This window comes from Entelurus aequoreus, linkage group LG11 (genome assembly GCF_033978785.1).
Source record: "Entelurus aequoreus isolate RoL-2023_Sb linkage group LG11, RoL_Eaeq_v1.1, whole genome shotgun sequence".
Lineage (NCBI taxonomy): Eukaryota > Metazoa > Chordata > Actinopteri > Syngnathiformes > Syngnathidae > Entelurus > Entelurus aequoreus.
In genome coordinates, this window is record NC_084741.1 from 24,608,490 (window position 1) to 24,625,660 (window position 17,171).

General features: G+C 39.7%; 1 protein-coding gene across 6 annotated transcripts in view; it reads left to right on the top strand.

Moving 5' to 3' along the window:
• Positions 1-17,171, top strand: part of bag6 (BCL2 associated athanogene 6) — a 55,625-nt gene that overhangs the window by 24,588 nt on the left and 13,866 nt on the right. For 3 of the 6 annotated variants that reach the window (XM_062062737.1, XM_062062739.1, XM_062062738.1), the window contains exons 2-13: positions 2,433-2,551; positions 2,786-2,873; positions 2,951-3,068; positions 3,405-3,619; positions 3,706-3,777; positions 5,899-6,021; positions 6,525-6,721; positions 6,794-6,926; positions 7,058-7,258; positions 10,294-10,510; positions 11,818-11,865; positions 11,953-12,317. In XM_062062737.1, coding sequence (XP_061918721.1) covers positions 2,439-2,551; positions 2,786-2,873; positions 2,951-3,068; positions 3,405-3,619; positions 3,706-3,777; positions 5,899-6,021; positions 6,525-6,721; positions 6,794-6,926; positions 7,058-7,258; positions 10,294-10,510; positions 11,818-11,865; positions 11,953-12,317 — 1,890 coding nt within the window. In that variant the 5' untranslated portion in view covers positions 2,433-2,438. Of the gene's footprint in view, positions 1-2,432; positions 2,574-2,785; positions 2,874-2,950; positions 3,069-3,404; positions 3,620-3,705; positions 3,778-5,898; positions 6,022-6,524; positions 6,722-6,793; positions 6,927-7,057; positions 7,259-10,293; positions 10,511-11,817; positions 11,866-11,952; positions 12,318-17,171 lie in introns of those variants that run through there. The other 3 variants (XM_062062742.1, XM_062062741.1, XM_062062740.1) reach the window with 3 other exon arrangements.

A 17,171-nucleotide genomic window follows, 5' to 3' on the forward strand; every position in this document is an offset into this window, starting at 1 on the left:
GCCCTAATACATATATATGTATGTATGTATGTATGTATATATATATATATATATATATATATATATATATATATATATATAGATATATATATATATATATATATAGATATATAGATATATATATAGATATGTGTGTGTGTACTGTATGTATGTATGTATACAGTGGGGCAAAAAAGTATTTAGTCAGCCACCCATTGATTGTCAATGGGTGGCTGACTAAATACTTTTTTGCCCCACTGTATATGTATGTATATGTGTATGTGTGTACACATATATGTATATGTATATATATGTATGTATATAAATATATGTATATATATATGTATGTATATATATATATATATATATATATATATATATATATATATATATATATATATATATATATATATATATATATATATATATATATATATATGTGTAAATGTGTATATATATGTATATCATACTTGCCAACCTTGAGACCTCCGATTCTGGGAGGTGGGGGGCTTGTTCGGGGGTGGGGCGGGGTTTGGGGGCAGGGGGCGTGGTTAAGAGGGGATGAGTATATTTACAGCTAGAATTCACCAACTCAAGTATTTCATATATATTTCATATATATACAGAATATATATATATATATATATATATATATATATATATATATATATATATATATTAGAGATGCGCGGATTGCGGGCACACCCGCGGTGTCCGCGGTTAATCCGGGCGGGTGAATGACGAAAAAAATAGATTTTAAATAGATTCGGGCGGATGGCGGTTGAACCAATTCGGTTATATACATAGTTAAATGTATAAAGAGAATCCTTCCTATGTGTCCCAGCAACAAGTGCCACAAGTGAGCGCTCCTTCAGCGCAGCAGGGGCATTTTAGAGAGCGCGCATTTTAGAGGCCAGGCGCTCTCGCCTGCATGAATCCTGGCACTGTAGATGCCATTTTATTCCTGCATAGTGCTAAAAAAAAAAAAGTAAGTAGACATACGGTTGGATATGTTAAACGAATTAGTCTACGTTACCTAGGCTATACCAAATAAGACCATGTCTAACCTATATTGAGTTCGGTCAGCTGAATAATTGTGATGGTTACGTGTTGTTTGGGCGCACTACAATGCAAAGGAATTAAGGCAATTGCGTTGTTTATTGTGGGTGTTTTTTCTATTGGAGATATACTACTGCGTGTTAATTATTTGGCCTCGCTTTCAAGTGAAGCGCATCTCCGATTGGCTACAATGTAAGGCCTGCTTTGTTCGTCGCGACCGTCTATTTTCATTATAATTCAATTATTATTATTTATTTAATTTATTTTTGTTTAAATAGGGATGACATACATATGTTGTTGTATAATTTAAGTTTGTGCGCGTGATTGACAGCCTAAGGCTTATGAGGCACATTTTTTATTTATTTTTTTATTTCAAGTTAAAAACGTATGAGCCTATGCCTATGCCTACAACATAGGCTATGTGTTTATCTTTATTTTCCTGCCTGTCGTTGACAATGGAGATTGTCTGATATTTTGTCATGGCTGCAGATCAATCAATAAAGGTTCATCTTTGTCGCAAAATTGTTCACTGTTTCACTGTGCACCCCGCCCTCGTCCCTATTTGAGCACTTTAACTTTAACAAGTTAATATTCATTGAAATAAATTCAGAATTTTTTTTTTTACCTAACAAAAATATAGGCCTATATAGGCCTTGTCTTTCTAAAACATTTTTTTAACTTCTTAAAAGCATCGTTCTGCTTGCTGCAACTGCGCACACAAAGTGTGAGGAACGCACTCCTGATCTGAGGGCATTGGCAACAATAGTCAACACTTTCTTAATGGAAATGACAATAATATTATAATAATGATAAATACCGCCCGGGTGGCGGGCGGTTGTGGTTTTGATAAAATGTTGGTTCGGGTGAATGGCGGTTGGATGACGACTTTCGTGATGCGGTTGCGGATGAAATAATTGCCTATCCGCGCATCTCTAATATATATATATATGTATGAAATACTTGACTTTCAGTGAATTCTAGCTATATATATATATCTATATATCTATATCTATATATCTATAGATATAGATATATATATATAGATATAGATATATATATAGATATATTTATTTTATTATACATAAGAAATACTTGAATTTCGGTGTTCTGGAGGCTATCCAGTAGATGGCAGTATTGTCCTGTTTAAGAGTGTCACAACATTGCTGTTTACGGCAGACGAACTGCTTTACGCTAGACGAAAACGTGACTGCTGTTGTTGTGTGTGGTTGCCGCGCTGGGAGGATGTTAATGAAACTGCCTAACAATAAACCCACATAAGAAACCAAGAACTCGCCCTCGATCATTCTACAGTTATAACGTGATTGGGCAGGCACGCTGTTTATATTGTGGGAAAGCGGACGTGAAAACAGACTGTCGCCGCTGTCCCCACTCAGGTCCGCATGGAGCTGGAAGGGGCGTGGCCTCCACCTCCGGCTGAATTCCGGGAGTTTATCGGGATAAAATTTCTTCCGGGAGGTTATCGGGAGAGGCGCGGAATTCCGGGAGTCTCCCGGTAAAACTGGGAGGGTTGGCAAGTATGTACAGTATATATGTATATACATAATATATATATATATATATATATACATTTGTATATATGTATATATATGTATGTATATATGTATATGTATACCGTATACATATACATATAGTATATGTATACGGTAGTTTGGGGTTCACTGTGTTAGACCATAAGGAAATCCGTTTGCCAGTATGTTTAACCCTTAATCACTTGTGTGGGATACAGAAACACCATGGAGGAACAAAGTGCTGACATAGAAGTGACCGTCAAAACTTTAGATTCTCAGAGCAGAACTTACACTGTTGGTGCTCAGGTAAATTCAGATTTCTCTAGATTGAAATGTCAGTCAGCTTGACTCAACTCATATGTGGTATATTTTATTTTCCGTAGCTCACCGTGAAAGAGTTCAAGGAGCACATTGCGTCCTCTGTGGGAATCCCTGTCGACAAACAGAGGCTCATCTACCAGGGCAGAGTTTTACAGGATGAAAGGACACTGGCAGACTACAGTAAGTAGTCCAAGGGTTATTTATTAGCCGACGATGTGGCTCGGGTGGCAAAGCGGCCGTGCCAGCAACTTGAGGGTTCCTGGTTCGATCACCAGCTCCTGCCATTCGAGTCACGTCTGTTGTGTCCTTGAGCAAGACACTTCACCTTTGCTCCTGATGGGTCTCGCATCAGTGTGTGAATGGATAAATGTGGAAATAGTGTCTAAGCGCTTTGAGTACCGTGAAGGGAGAAAGGCGTACAAGTATAATCCATTTACCATTTATTATAACACTGCTAGAATTCAATTTAGTCTCAAAACGAAAATGCAATGACAGTGTTTTTTTTGTCTGTTCCAGATGTAGCTGGCAAGGTGATCCACCTTGTGGAGCGGGCGCCCCCTCCGCCCTCCCAGCCCGGCTCTGGGTCGGGGGGCAGTTCAGCCGACAGCGGGCCCTCATCCTCGTCCCACGATAGTTCTCAAGTGCCTCCACACGATCGTAATGCCAACAGTTACGTCATGCTTGGCACATTCAACCTCCCAGTCAACATCATGGATCCCCAACAAATACAGGTACATTTCATCCTCATTTACTTTTAGTCTTTAGGTGAAAAATGTGCTCTTGCTGTGTTAAACGTCAATGGAATGTTCCAATTTAGATGTCGGTACAGCAGATGATGTCCAACATGGGGGATAATGCAAGAAATGCCAGAGTGACAACCAGCGCTGGGGTAAGTCAAGAATGTGTTGGGAACAGCTGAGTGTTTTGAAATATTCAAATAGTAATTCATCTGTTGGATCTTCAAAATGTAGTCACCTCTCTAAAACATTTGTTGGGGATATGCTTGTGCAGTTATGTAAAATTTATGACAGCTGATGAATAACTTATTAAAGTGGAACTGTGCTTTTTTAGAATTTTGACTATCATTCATTATCCTTATGTAAAACAAGAACACATATTTTCCTTTTTTTATGCATTCTAACTTGTAAATAAAAGTCAGGTAACACTGGATTCAATAAGATTCCGCCTATAAAGCGCTCTAAAGAGCATCCAAACCGGGTATAAATTGGATGTCAAAGTTGACAAACTTCTCAATTTATGGCCACATCCTTCTACTATCCAGGTGAGAGGCATGATTTATAACCTAGAATTAAATTTTACTAACTCAGAGGTGATGCAGCAGCAGCTCACCGCCTCAATATAGCAGCATAAGCTAGTTAGCTCTCTGTGATCAATATGTCGCTAAAAATAGATTGTCTGCATTATAGCTTATAATAACTATCGCTAATAGTTGGTTAGTATTCAGGTCACAAGATTAGTATTTTTGGCGGTTTTTGGATGGTTATTTAAAGGGCTTTGTGGGCGGAATAGTGTACCATATTTTCGGACTATAAGGCGCACTTAAAATCCTTTCATTTTCTCAAAACTCAACAGTGCGCCTTATAACCCGGTGCGCCTAATGTACGGAATCATTTTGGTTTTTCTTACCAACCTCGAAGCTGTTTTATTTGGTAAATGTTGTGATAAGTGTGACCAGAGATGGCAGTCACACAAGAGATACGTGTAGACTGCAATATAACGCCAGTAAACAACACCAACATTTTAAATGTTCCATCGAGAATATAGAACATTACACACCGCGCTCTAAAACCTATCAACATGTTTTAGTTCTATTTTGGTAAGCTATGAAGCCGCAACGCTTGATGGATCGTTGGCGCATTACGGCTACCGTAGTCAGACGTACTGTGCTTCAACATATGAGTATTATTCTGGTGTGTGTATAAGGACCGCAAAATGGCACCTATCAGCAGACATATTATCTCGCGTTTTGTTTTGCAATATTATGCAAAACCAACTTTTCTTACGTTCTGGTACCTGCTGATCTGTATTTGGGATCTGCATACGTCCTGAAAATTTGTGTGCGTCCGCCTTTTTAGTCCGTGCAGACACCAGGGTCGATAAGCTTCTTCTTTTTCTCTATCTCCTTGTTATGGGGCATTCATCCTCTGCTGTTGCCATTTCTAATATGAAGTAGCGTAAAGTTCTAACTTATATCTGTCAGTACTCTCGCTATGAAAGCGTAAAAAATTGGTGTAGTGGGTTTACATAATTCACCCATGGAACTTTAATTATTAGAGAGTTCCGGTCGGTCGTTTTTTCACGGGGCACATTTCTGGCGTCGTCGTTGCACTAGTGAGCCACGGATGAGGAGATGCTGCTCCGTTATTGATTTGGGTAAAGTCTGAATGGCATTAAAACAGTTAGCTCCATCTTTTGACACTTCTTACACTCCTGTCCGTGCACTCTACACGGTACAACAAAGATGACGGGGAGAAGACGCTGCCAAAGGTGAGCCACGTAAATAACTCCGCCCACAAAACGGGGCATCCTGAAATGACGGTCAGAAAGCGGCTTGAAGATGGTCTGTAAAACATAATCTATGCAACACTTTGAACAAAGAACCACCATTACATGTTATGTAGACCACAAGGAAGTGTTCTAAATTTAGGGGGAAAAAAATCATAATATGACCCCTTTTAATGCGCCTTTTGTATGAAAATAGACCCGCTCATCGGCAGTGTGCCTTATAATCCGGTGCACCCTATGGTCCGGAAAATGCGGTACTCCCATTGACTCTGTTAGCTGATATTTGCTAACATTTATTTACTATTTAAAATGCTTAAAAAAAAGAAAAACATGTGTTCCTGTCTTACATAGTGATTGAGAATGATAGACAAAATTACAAACAAAGTGCAGTTCCCCTTTAAGGAGTTGTGTGTTTGTGCCTTCTGCTTTTTGTAATTCAGAGATGCCAGGTGTAAAGACCTGACTTCCACCTTCTCTGTTTCAGAGCAATGGGTCAGTGAACGTGCACATCGACATGGATCAGCAGGTGCAGAGTGAACCCCGGCTGAGGCTGGTGCTGGCTGAGAACATGCTGAGAGACATCAATGATTTAATTGAAAGGATGGAGGTAACTTCCCGCTATTAGTTGATTATATGCAATGATTTTGCACCATGACTTGGTAAGGTTGTTTGCATTGGGGCATATAAGTGAATCTGCGCATATTTCCATTCAGAGCATTATTAAAGGTCATTGACCTGAATTACTCATGTTGTCCACTGGTTGGCGACACAAACGTTGCATTAAAATTGTCATTAACATGAATGCAATCCAACTGTGGGTAAGATTCGTTATTATACTCATGTCGTTAAGCAGGCCAAGTTACAGACGTTGGTGGCTCCTATTTGGCCCTGCGGGCCGTAGTTTTGACACCCCTTGTTTAAAAGTAACATGTCTTCCTTCACTTATTATTTTCGCAGTTTTATGCATTTATATGTATAAATTATAAAAATCACAAATCGAATTTCAACCACAATTTTGTGGAAAGAAATCGCAATTAGGTTTTTTCTCAAAATTGTGTAGCCCTTATGTGTCATCTTTGACCATCTTGACCACATTTACGTCTGTGTCAGGGTCGAACAGCCGACTCATCTGCACAAAGAGACACGACTTCCTCCGTGGCCATGCCTCCTCCCTTGTCTTCATCGTCCACTTCCACCCCCTCTCCCTCTGCTCAGCCCATGGACACCTCCCCTCCTCCTATGACCCCCCCACCTCCACCCACCTCATCTGCAACATCTGAGGGACCAACGCCTCAACCTGGACCCAAGTGAGACTCTCACCTATTTGAACAAAATTGACTGATTTGGTTTCAAATAACAACATTATTTTCTTGCGTTAGTCACCCAAGTCCAACTGAGCTATCGGAGATGTTGTCTGAACTAAGGAGGGTGGAGGAGAGGCTGCAACCCTTCATCCAGCGAGCTCACACCATTCTGGAGACTGCGACCACCGCAGAATACAACAACAATACAGTAGGATTTTAGACGCAAATACGTTTTTGTACCTTACATGGACAAAAAAATAGGAGCGCATTCAACCTACAGGATGTAAAAAATGAAGAAAACATGAATTTGCAGATGTAACAGGTTTTTTTCTTTTATAGGAAAGAGAGGATGACCAGCAGACCCTTGTTCTTACATGGGAGTGTCTCCGTCTCCTCGGCAACGCCCTCGTGGCCCTTAGTGACCTGCGCTTGAATCTCATGAGCCCGGTGCCTCGCCACCTCCATGTGGTGCGGCCAATCTCCCACTATGCCGTTCCTGTCTCGATGCCCGGCGCTGTGCACCGCCACATCCCAGTGCAAGTGAGTGAATGCACTTGTTGGGGGTTAGACAGTGTTTACGACAGGGGTCACCAACCTTTTCAAAACCAAGAGCTACTCCTTGGGTACTGATTAATGCGAAGGGCTACCAGTTTGATACACACTTAAATAAATTGCCAGAAATAGCCAATTTGCTCAATTTACCTTTAACTCTATGTTATTATTGATAATTAATTATATTTATCTTTGTGGAAACACTGATCATCTTAATGATTTCTCACAATTAATATATATAGAAACAGATAAATATCAATATGCAACACTTTATTTTTATATTTTCTCTAAGTGCACATTTTTCAAATTGAACATTTTCAAATGATCACTTTTAAGACAGTCTTGTGAAATCACAATATCCCATTTTAACTAGCTAGCCACTAACATTTTTGAACAAATCATGAATTACTTTGCACCATGTTTGTACAAATAATAACTCATGTAAAATACAAAAGTCAACTCTCAAATTTTTAAATAAATCATGTCACACTTTGAACTGGACACCAAATCTGTTATCTGTTTCTTTGTCAGTTAGTGAAGACCAAGGGCCGTACTTATCAAGCTTCTTAGAGTGCCATTTTACACTTAAGTCCTGAGAATTTGCGAAATTTAGTCCTACTCTCAAACTTAAGAATAAAAGCTTTTTATCAACGTTCTTAAGTCTAAGAATCACTCCTACTCTCCACGATATTGAAGAGACCTTCAGAGGTGTCTTAAGTGGTTAGGAGTTGCCAGCAGGGGATGTCACTGAGGCGAGAGAGACATGTGCGAACGTTCAGGGAACGGAACAATGTTTTTTTTTTTTTTGATGACGAGCAGCTGATCAAACGGTATCGTTTAGACAGAGCAGATATTATTTTTGTCACAGATTTAATACTTTTCGATTCCTTGTTGATTTCTGCATGTGGCTGCAGTGGGCTAGTATATATAGAGCCACCCACACCAGTTTCAAATTAGTTGCCTAATTAATGAATTGGAAAGAAAATGTTATGACAGTAGCGTATGTGTGTGGCCGTGAGGTGAGTGACGTCAGTGAGTGTGTGGGCGATAGAAGAGAGGGAGCGGGAGCGGTAGCGTGAGTGCCGGCGGGGACTAGTTTGTTTTGTATTATTTTGTAGTTTATTGTCAAAATATACACTCCCATTGTCCACTTAAATATTTCCAAGATATTTCTTTATTCTTAGACAACGGATTCCCTTCCGTGATTGGTCATTTCTATGGACACAGAAATTACGTCACCTAAAATTCCGTTTACGGCACATAGTAATGTCGTAATTCAGCTCTGAGTGTGACACTTAAGATTCAGTCCTACACTTCGCTGAAAGTGTGAGTAAGACGCTTGATAACTAACTTTTAAGTGCAGCTTTCAGCGAATAATTTATTTACTCTTAAGTCAACTCTTAGCAGACTTCTTAGGAGTAATTCTAAGAAGCTTGATAAGTACGGCCCCAAGTCTTTAAAATATTTTCTTGGATTTTTAAATTTTTTGTGTGTTTTGTCTCTCTTAGAATTAAAAATGTCGAGCAAAGCGAGACCAGCTTGCTAGTAAATAAATAACATTTAAAAAATAGAGGCAGCTCACTGGTAAGTGCTTGTCAAGTGTTTTGCTTTTTTCACTGTGCTTATCCCACACTTGAAGGGATGTACCAATGCTGAATGTGGCTTCTGGATTTCACTCAAAAGACCAGACCGTAGTTACTTTTTTCCTTTTATTTTCCTTTAGTTTGCAAGTTTTTCCAACGAAGAAACAGCTTCTTTTTTCTTCTTTAATCTTTTTAGCAATCTTTAGCAGTGTTAGTAGACATTAGTTTATTTAGCTGTCATTAGCTGTCTTTAGTAGCCTTTAGCTTCTTTAGTAGGTGAAAAACCTTTAAGGACAAAACACCACAAGATTAACATGCTGTAAAAAATCAATCAATTATCAATCCCATAATTTACAATTATTAATCAGGCTATCAAACACTTAACAATTAAACAAGTGCAAGAAAATGGATTAATATTTTCCCTTTAAGTTAATTCAGATTTTAAATAAATTGTCTCAACATAAATGCACCAAGATACATATAAAATACATTTAACACCAGAAACGCAATAGATAAATGCAGCAGAAAACCCAATATGCAAATACATAAATACCTAACCAATTAACCACCTATTTTAGATACATATTTAAAATCCATATCCAATATAAATATATTATTAATTTAGCAGTGAAACACTCAATCTTAAACGCTGTCTGCTGGTAGAAAAATACCCCTTTTCTATGCCCTCACTAGCAGCCAATGATCCAACACAGTTAAATCCAACACTTTAAGTTGAGCGACTTCACCCTCCTGATGAAGCAAACTGCTCCAAAATTTATCCAACTAAGCAAAGAATCACAACACTTCCTTACCAAACAACAGTTACACAAAACACTGTGTGTATTTAGCTTCCAGACTAAGCACGCTACATGCACCCCCCCCCCCCCCCCCCATCTCACCAGCGCAACAGGTGCGCCACACCCACAAAGAGAAATAAAGTGCAATCTTACCGGCTGTCCGTTCAGCTTTTGGTTATAGTACACTTTTGGCACAATTCTGTATTATCTGTAATGAACCAAAGCTTTCTCCACTCTGCGCTGGTGTCTTTTGTCCTCCTTGATATGACACAGCATTCTAATTACCGGGCTCGCGCACCAGCAGACGAGACGGTAGCGCGCCGCGTTATACCTGCGCGTGAACGTAAACTGATAATGCCGAATTATATACATTTCCTGGGGTTGCCTAGGTGAATAGGGATGTGGATGTGCTCTAAAATAAAATATAATTTTATTAAGTGGGGTTTGGCTGGTTGCCAAGCAGCCGCAGTTACGCGCTCGCGCATCAGCTGACGAGAGTGCTGCTATTTGAGCTATTTTTAGAACAGGCCAGCGGGCGACTCATCTGGTCCTTACGGGCGACCTTGTGCCCGTGGGCGCCGCGTTGGTGACCCCTGGTTTATGACAACCTGACTGACTCCGTCCTTGTCTGTCTCGACTCCAGATGAACGTAGGCGCCACAATGACGGCAAATGGCACAGAGGGACAGGCGCCGCCCACGCAGCCAGCCGGCCAGTCGGAGCAGGCAGGTCAGGGACAGACCACCCCCTCACAGACTTCCCCGTCCAATCAGCAGGCTGGACAGGGACAGGCTGGCCCCCGGGTCATCAGGATCAGCCACCAGGCAGTTCCGGTGGTCATGATGCAGATGAACACGGACGGTGTGTTGTCCCCTACCCGCCACTGATTGAATGTTCCTGCATGTCACAGTGTGTGTGTCTTGATGCTGGCAGTCATGCACTCCTGCATCAAGCTAAATGCAGCGTTTGAAGGGTTGAATATAATTTTTACTGTGCTCTCAGGGCCTGATTTACTAAAGGTTTGTGTACTAAAACTAGGGATGTATATGTATGTAACTGATGCATGAAACATCGTAAGCCGGAAGTGAAATGTGTTCGTACTTGTCGTAGATAACATGAATTGTTTTTTGAAAATTACATCTGTCAATGACTTGTTGAGTTATGTTGCTAACAAACATACAAATAAGCCAAGGCCAAAACATTATTAAAAGTTAGATTGTTAGTTAACTTTTCTGAGAGATGTTAGTTAACTTTTCTGAGAAACAACATTTTCCAGACCGATATAAAAAATTACCACTGCTTGTCAGAATGTAAAAGTTGAAAGAGAATACATTTTAAATTGTCACTGGATGTTAACAATGTTACTTTAAAGACATCCACTGTTAAGTTATTCCTTTACATATTTGCTTGAAGCAGTAGATTTTCCTGCACAATTATTTGCACTTACAAATACTTGTTTGTAGTAAAAAAGATGATTGAACATTTCAACATTATGTTTGTGTTCGGTTAAAGTAAGCGTGTTTATCCTAAACATTCCTGCCACTTCATTTGACACACTATGGCCTTTTTACCAAGCTTTTTTTTTTGGACACACACCACAATAATATCGTACCGTGGCCTTAATCCCGTGAAATTATCGTACCGTGAGATTTTGATACCGTTACATCCCTAACTAAAACATGTGCAAACTTGATCTACTAAACGTGTACAAAGTGGATAGTGTCTGTTAAGTGAGCAGAATTATGAGTGTATTACATTTTGCGTCTTTTTCATTAATATGCTAAATATATGCTGATAATTAAAACGCCCACAATACTAGAAGATGCAAATATAAAGATTGCTTCTAAAATGGCCATAAAAAGTTGTACATGTCTCCTGTATGTTTGAAAACAGCAGCATTTCGCAGGTAGGCACATACCGTGTGACAATGTGCAATAAATGAGTGTCTCTGTGGTGATGCCCCGTAAAGTACGTGTAATAATTTAAATAAGGAGGTTTGCACCACTTTTCAACTGTTAGCGCAGTGTTTGTAAATGGCACGCAGCACACCCACTAATATTACTTGCTATTTTATAGATTACCCATAGTGTGTACCGTGTGTTGTTTGGATCTTTGTAAATCAGGCCCTCAGTGTGTTACTATTTGATGGTATTTGTGAATGTGTGCAGGCACAAGTGCTAACCCTGCAGCTGGTCACCAGATGCCAGGCCAGCCAGGTGAAATTGCCTTTTCACAGCTCAGTTCCACACAGTTGGTAAATCAAATCACTACCTTAAGCTTTTTGTGATGTTGTCTCATCTTAGGTGGCCTACCCCCAGACTTCATGAGAAATCTCATGCAACAGGTCAGCCAGTACGCCACCGCCGCTGCCACTGCTGCCGCTACCGCCGCTGCCACTGCTGCTGCCACTGGCCAAACCATGCCGCCACAGTCCACCCATCCTGGCTACAGCGCCACAGCCAACTCCTCAGCTACCACCGTGGGTCCTAACACCCCTAACACCACGCCTACTGCACCCCAACCACCTCCTCACGCTGGCCCCCAGCCTCATGCCAGGGTTGTGTTCACCCGGCCACCGTTTGCACCAAACATTCCTCTTCCGGCTTTCGGTACCCGAGGAACCACCATCAATGTGAGGGCGGCCATGCCTGGCCAGCAGCCAGGACAGGTGGGATTGTTAATATTATAATGGCTTGTACACTGTAAAAACTCACAATCTCCTCAAGTATAAACCCCGTTTCCATATGAGTTGGGAAATTGTATTAGATGTAAATATAAACGGAATACAATGATTTGCAAATCATTTACAACCCATATTCAATTGAATGCACTACAAAAACAAGATATTTGATGTTCAAACTCATAAACTTTATTATTTTTTTTGCAAATAATGATTAACTTAGAATTTCATGTCTGCAACACGTGCCAAAGTAGTTGGGGAAAGGGCATGTTCACCACTGTGTTACATGGCCTTTCCTTTTAACAACACTCAGTAAACGTTTGGGAACTGAGGAGACACATTTTTTAAGCTTCTCAGGTGGAATTATTTCTCATTCTTGCTTGATGTACAGATTAAGTTGTTCAACAGTCCGGGGGTCTCCGTTGTGGTATTTTAGGCTTCATAATGCGCCACACATTTTCAACGGGAGACAGGTCTGGATACAGGCAGGCCAGTCTAGTACCAGCACTCTTTTACTATGAAGCCACATTGATGTAACACGTGGCTTGGCATTGTCTTGCTGAAATAAGCAGGAGCGTCCATGGTAACGTTGCTTGGATGGCAAGATATGTTGCTCCAAAACCTGTATGTACTTTTCAGCATTAATGGCGCCTTCACATATGTGTAAGTTACCCTTGTCTTGGGCACTAATACACCCCCATACCATCACAGATGCTGGCTTTTCAACTTTGCGCCTATAACAATCCGGATGATTCTTTTCCTCTTTGGTCCGGAGGACACGACGTCCACAGTTTCCAAAAACAATTTGAAATGTGGACTCGTCAGACCACAGAACACTTTTCCACTTTGTATCAGTCCATCTTAGATGAGCTCAGGCCCAGCGAAGCCGACTGCGTTTTTGGGTGTTGTTGATAAACGGTTTTTGCCTTGCACGGGAGAGTTTTAACTTGCACTTACAGATGTAGCGACCAACTGTAGTTACTAACAGTGGGTTTCTGAAGTGTTCCTAAGCCCATGTGGCGATATCCTTTACACACTGATGTCACTTGTTGATGCAGTACAGCCTGAGGGATCGAAGGTCACGGGCTTAGCTGCTTACGTGCAGTGATTTCTCCAGATTCTCTGAACCCTTTGATGATATTACGGACCGTAGATGGTGAAATCCCTAAATTCCTTGCAATAGCTGGTTGAGAAAGGTTTTTCTTAAACTGTTCAACAATTTGCTCACGCATTTGTTGACAAAGTGGTGACCCTCGCCCCATCCTTGTTTGTGAATGACTGAGCATTTCATGGAATCTACTTTTATACCCAATCATGGCAGGTTTCAAATAAGCGTTTGATGAGCATTCCTCACCTTTATCAGTATTTATTGCCACCTTTCCCAACTTCTTTGTCACGTGTTGCTGGTATCAAATTCTAAAGTTAATGATTATTTGCAAAAAAAAAAATGTTTATCAGTTTGAACATCAAATATTTTGTCTTTGTAGCATATTCTACAGAATATGGGTTGAAAATGATTTGCAAATCATTGTATTCCGTTTATATTTACATCTAACACAATTTCCCAACTCATATGGAAACGGGGTTTGTATATATTTCTAATTTCTAGTCGAAATATCAGTCACAATCCCCTGAATATAATTTTTTTAGTGAGATTTAAGAACTTGTTTTTAGGCAATATATCTTGTGAGGAAAACAATACTACATTTGAGCATCAAGTTTGTTATAAGACACACAACTTCACAATACTAGTTAGTATAGCTAATAATAAGTTTACATTGCTAATTTCAAGATCATTGTTAAGTTTTTAAAGCTTAAACTTAATGTCTTATTTCAAGAAATCTTACCAAGACAGTTTGGACTTCTTCAATTGGCATATTTGTTTGGTTATTACAAGCAAAAATAAATTTTATAAGCAAAAATAACTTGTAATAAGCAAAATAATCTCCCTTGTGGATCATTAAAGTTTGTCTAAGTCTATTGCTAAGTTTTGTGTTTTACAACAAACTTGTGATGCTCAAAATTATACTTTTTTTCCTCAGAAGTTCTATTGCCTAAAAACACGTTTCTTAATTATCACAGACAATTTACTATTCAGGAGATTGTGACTTGAATTAAGTTTTAGACCAAATGTGTCCAAATTGCGGCCCGGTCCATTTGCGACCCGCAGAATAGGTTTTAACCAGTGACGTGCGGTGAGGTTAATGGCTGGTGAGGCACTGACTTCATCACAGTCAGATTTACAAACATATGAACCCTAAATAGTATCTTATTCACCATTTGATTGGCAGCAGTTAACGGGTTATGTTTAAAAGCTCATACCAGCATTCTTCCCTGCTTGGCACTCAGCCTCAAGGGTTGGAATTGGGGGTTAAATCACCAAAAATTATTCCCGGGCGTGGCGCCGCTGCTGCTCACTGCTCTCCTCACCTCCCAGGGGGTGATCAAGGGGATGGGTCAAATGCAGAGGACAAATTTCTCCACACCTAGTGTGTGTGACAATCATTGGTACTTTAACTTAACTTTAACTTTACACATACAAACTGTAGCACACAAAAAAGCACATTTAATAAAAAAACGTTATTATGGTCTTACCTTTACTTATAAAGGAACTCCATGCACCGCTCCTTCTGAACAAAAGCATCGATAACTTGTTTATAGAAGTCTTCCTTATCTTTCTTCAGATTTAAAAGTCTCTCTGTCTCGATGTAGATCTTCCTTTAATTATTACTAGGGATGATGTTTGATAAGAAATTATCGAATTCGAGCCTATTATCGAATCCTCTTATCGAACCGATTCCTTATCGATTCTCTTATCGAGTCCAGATAGGTTGTTGTATATGGAAGAAAAACACAATATTTGGTTTAACAAAAGCTCACTTTTATTATATAAGAAAAAAAAAATCTAATAAATAAATAAATATTGACTGTTACCCCCCTAAAGAAATAAAATCATATAAATAAATATTGACTGTTGTTACCTAAAGTATATTAAGTGGGATTTTTCAGAAAAACAAATATATACAGTAACACAAAAACAACCTGTCTCTGTGATCACTATAGGTGTATAAATAATAATATAGTGTTAAATAAAATCAGTCCCTTGGGCACAAAACTGAAAATAATACCGCTCTCCAAAAAGTGCACTTCTGCTGCTATTTGACACAACTGTTTTGACATTTTTGCACTTTATTTCTTTGTTTAAATAAAATTCTATGAAGAGAAAAGTTGTTTGCAAATGTGGTTACAATGCTAAAAAATGAAAAGTTAAAGCTAAAAAAAGAAATACACTTTATTGAGTTAAAATCTTTGTTTATAGGGGGAAATATGTGATGTTATGAGCCAGGGAAAATAACAACTACACTACCCAGCATGCAACGGAAGTGACGAGCATGCGCGGTAGCCCCGAAAAGTGTTCTTGCATGTTGCCACCCGGCAGCTAAGAATGAGGTTATGAGCACGCTGTGAAAGTAAATGTCAATAACTCAGCCAACACACCTCTTCTGCATTATTTATAAGTAGACAGACAACAGATATACAGTTTGATTTTGTTTTATTTACAAGGAAAGAAAAGCAAAAGTTAAAAAAGGGAGATGTCATATATATGTATGTGCTGCGGTTGCTTTAAGAACGTTGCGACAGCTGCCGTAAAGGAGGTGCGTTGCTAGCCTGGTTGCTATGTTTCCGGTTGGTCGTAAAAGTGTTCGTCATGTGTTTGTACCCTGCTCAAATCTCTCAGTAAAGTTATTCATTGGATTATACCTTTTGTTTTGAACTTTATTACACCTTGGAGCGCTTTTTCCGGTCCATTGTTTTCCTGCTTTGGCTATCTGCGCCTAATGACTGAGCTACGTGACGTCATTTCTTGTGATGTCACACGGAGCATTTCTGGTTGGGACGGGATTCCAGGGATTCGAATAAAGAACTAACTCTTTTTCTTTACTATAGTGGTCTCGATAACGGGTACCGGTTCTCAAAAAGGGATTCGAGTCCGAGGACTCGGTTCTTTTCTTATCGAACAACCGGGATAACCGGTTTCGAGTATCATCCCTAATTATTACCTCCTGCTTCGATTGAAAGTCCACTTTAGAAAACTGTTTTATTTTAGATATGTAATCCTCCATGGTAAAAGTCCAGGTGAGAGGAAAAAATAAACGCTGCACTTGACTTGCTAACTGTTGCTGCTTGTTGTCACTTATTCTGCAGCCGAGTAGTCGCAAGAATGATCCCTGGGATCACGAGCGCCCTCTACCACCAGGAGGCGGGATTACTGCGAGCCTCACCCAGTGCGTCTTCGCAGCCGTTTTATGATTGCTCAGCACAAGAAATACGTTACACACATCCAGTTGTTGACAAAATACACTGTACATTATATACCTCAGCTAACTAAACTATGGAAATTTATAATATAATTCATATAGCAATACGGTCTCGCTGCACAGCAGGCCAGCAGTTAGCCGAGTCATTGCGCAATCCATGGTGAGGCTCAACTGGCCGGTCACTCACCGCAAGTCTTTTCTCAGTATTTGAACGGCAAATGTGAAAATTCAGCGATTTTGAATAAAAATAATCTAAAACTGGTGAAGTTAAATGGAAAATAACTTTATAGTATAATCACTGAATACATATAACAATTTAATTAATTTTTTTTCTTTCCATGATGGCACGTGAGACCCCGCCTCACCTGCCTCCCCTGACTGCACGTCACTGGTTTTAACGGCCCGCCGCATCTTCTAAAAATACTATTACCAAAAAAACACATAAAAAGCGGGATTTAAAGAGCGTAAAGGTGTAAATTAACTGGAAATGGTTGAAATGTGTATGCTGAAAAGTAGAAATGCA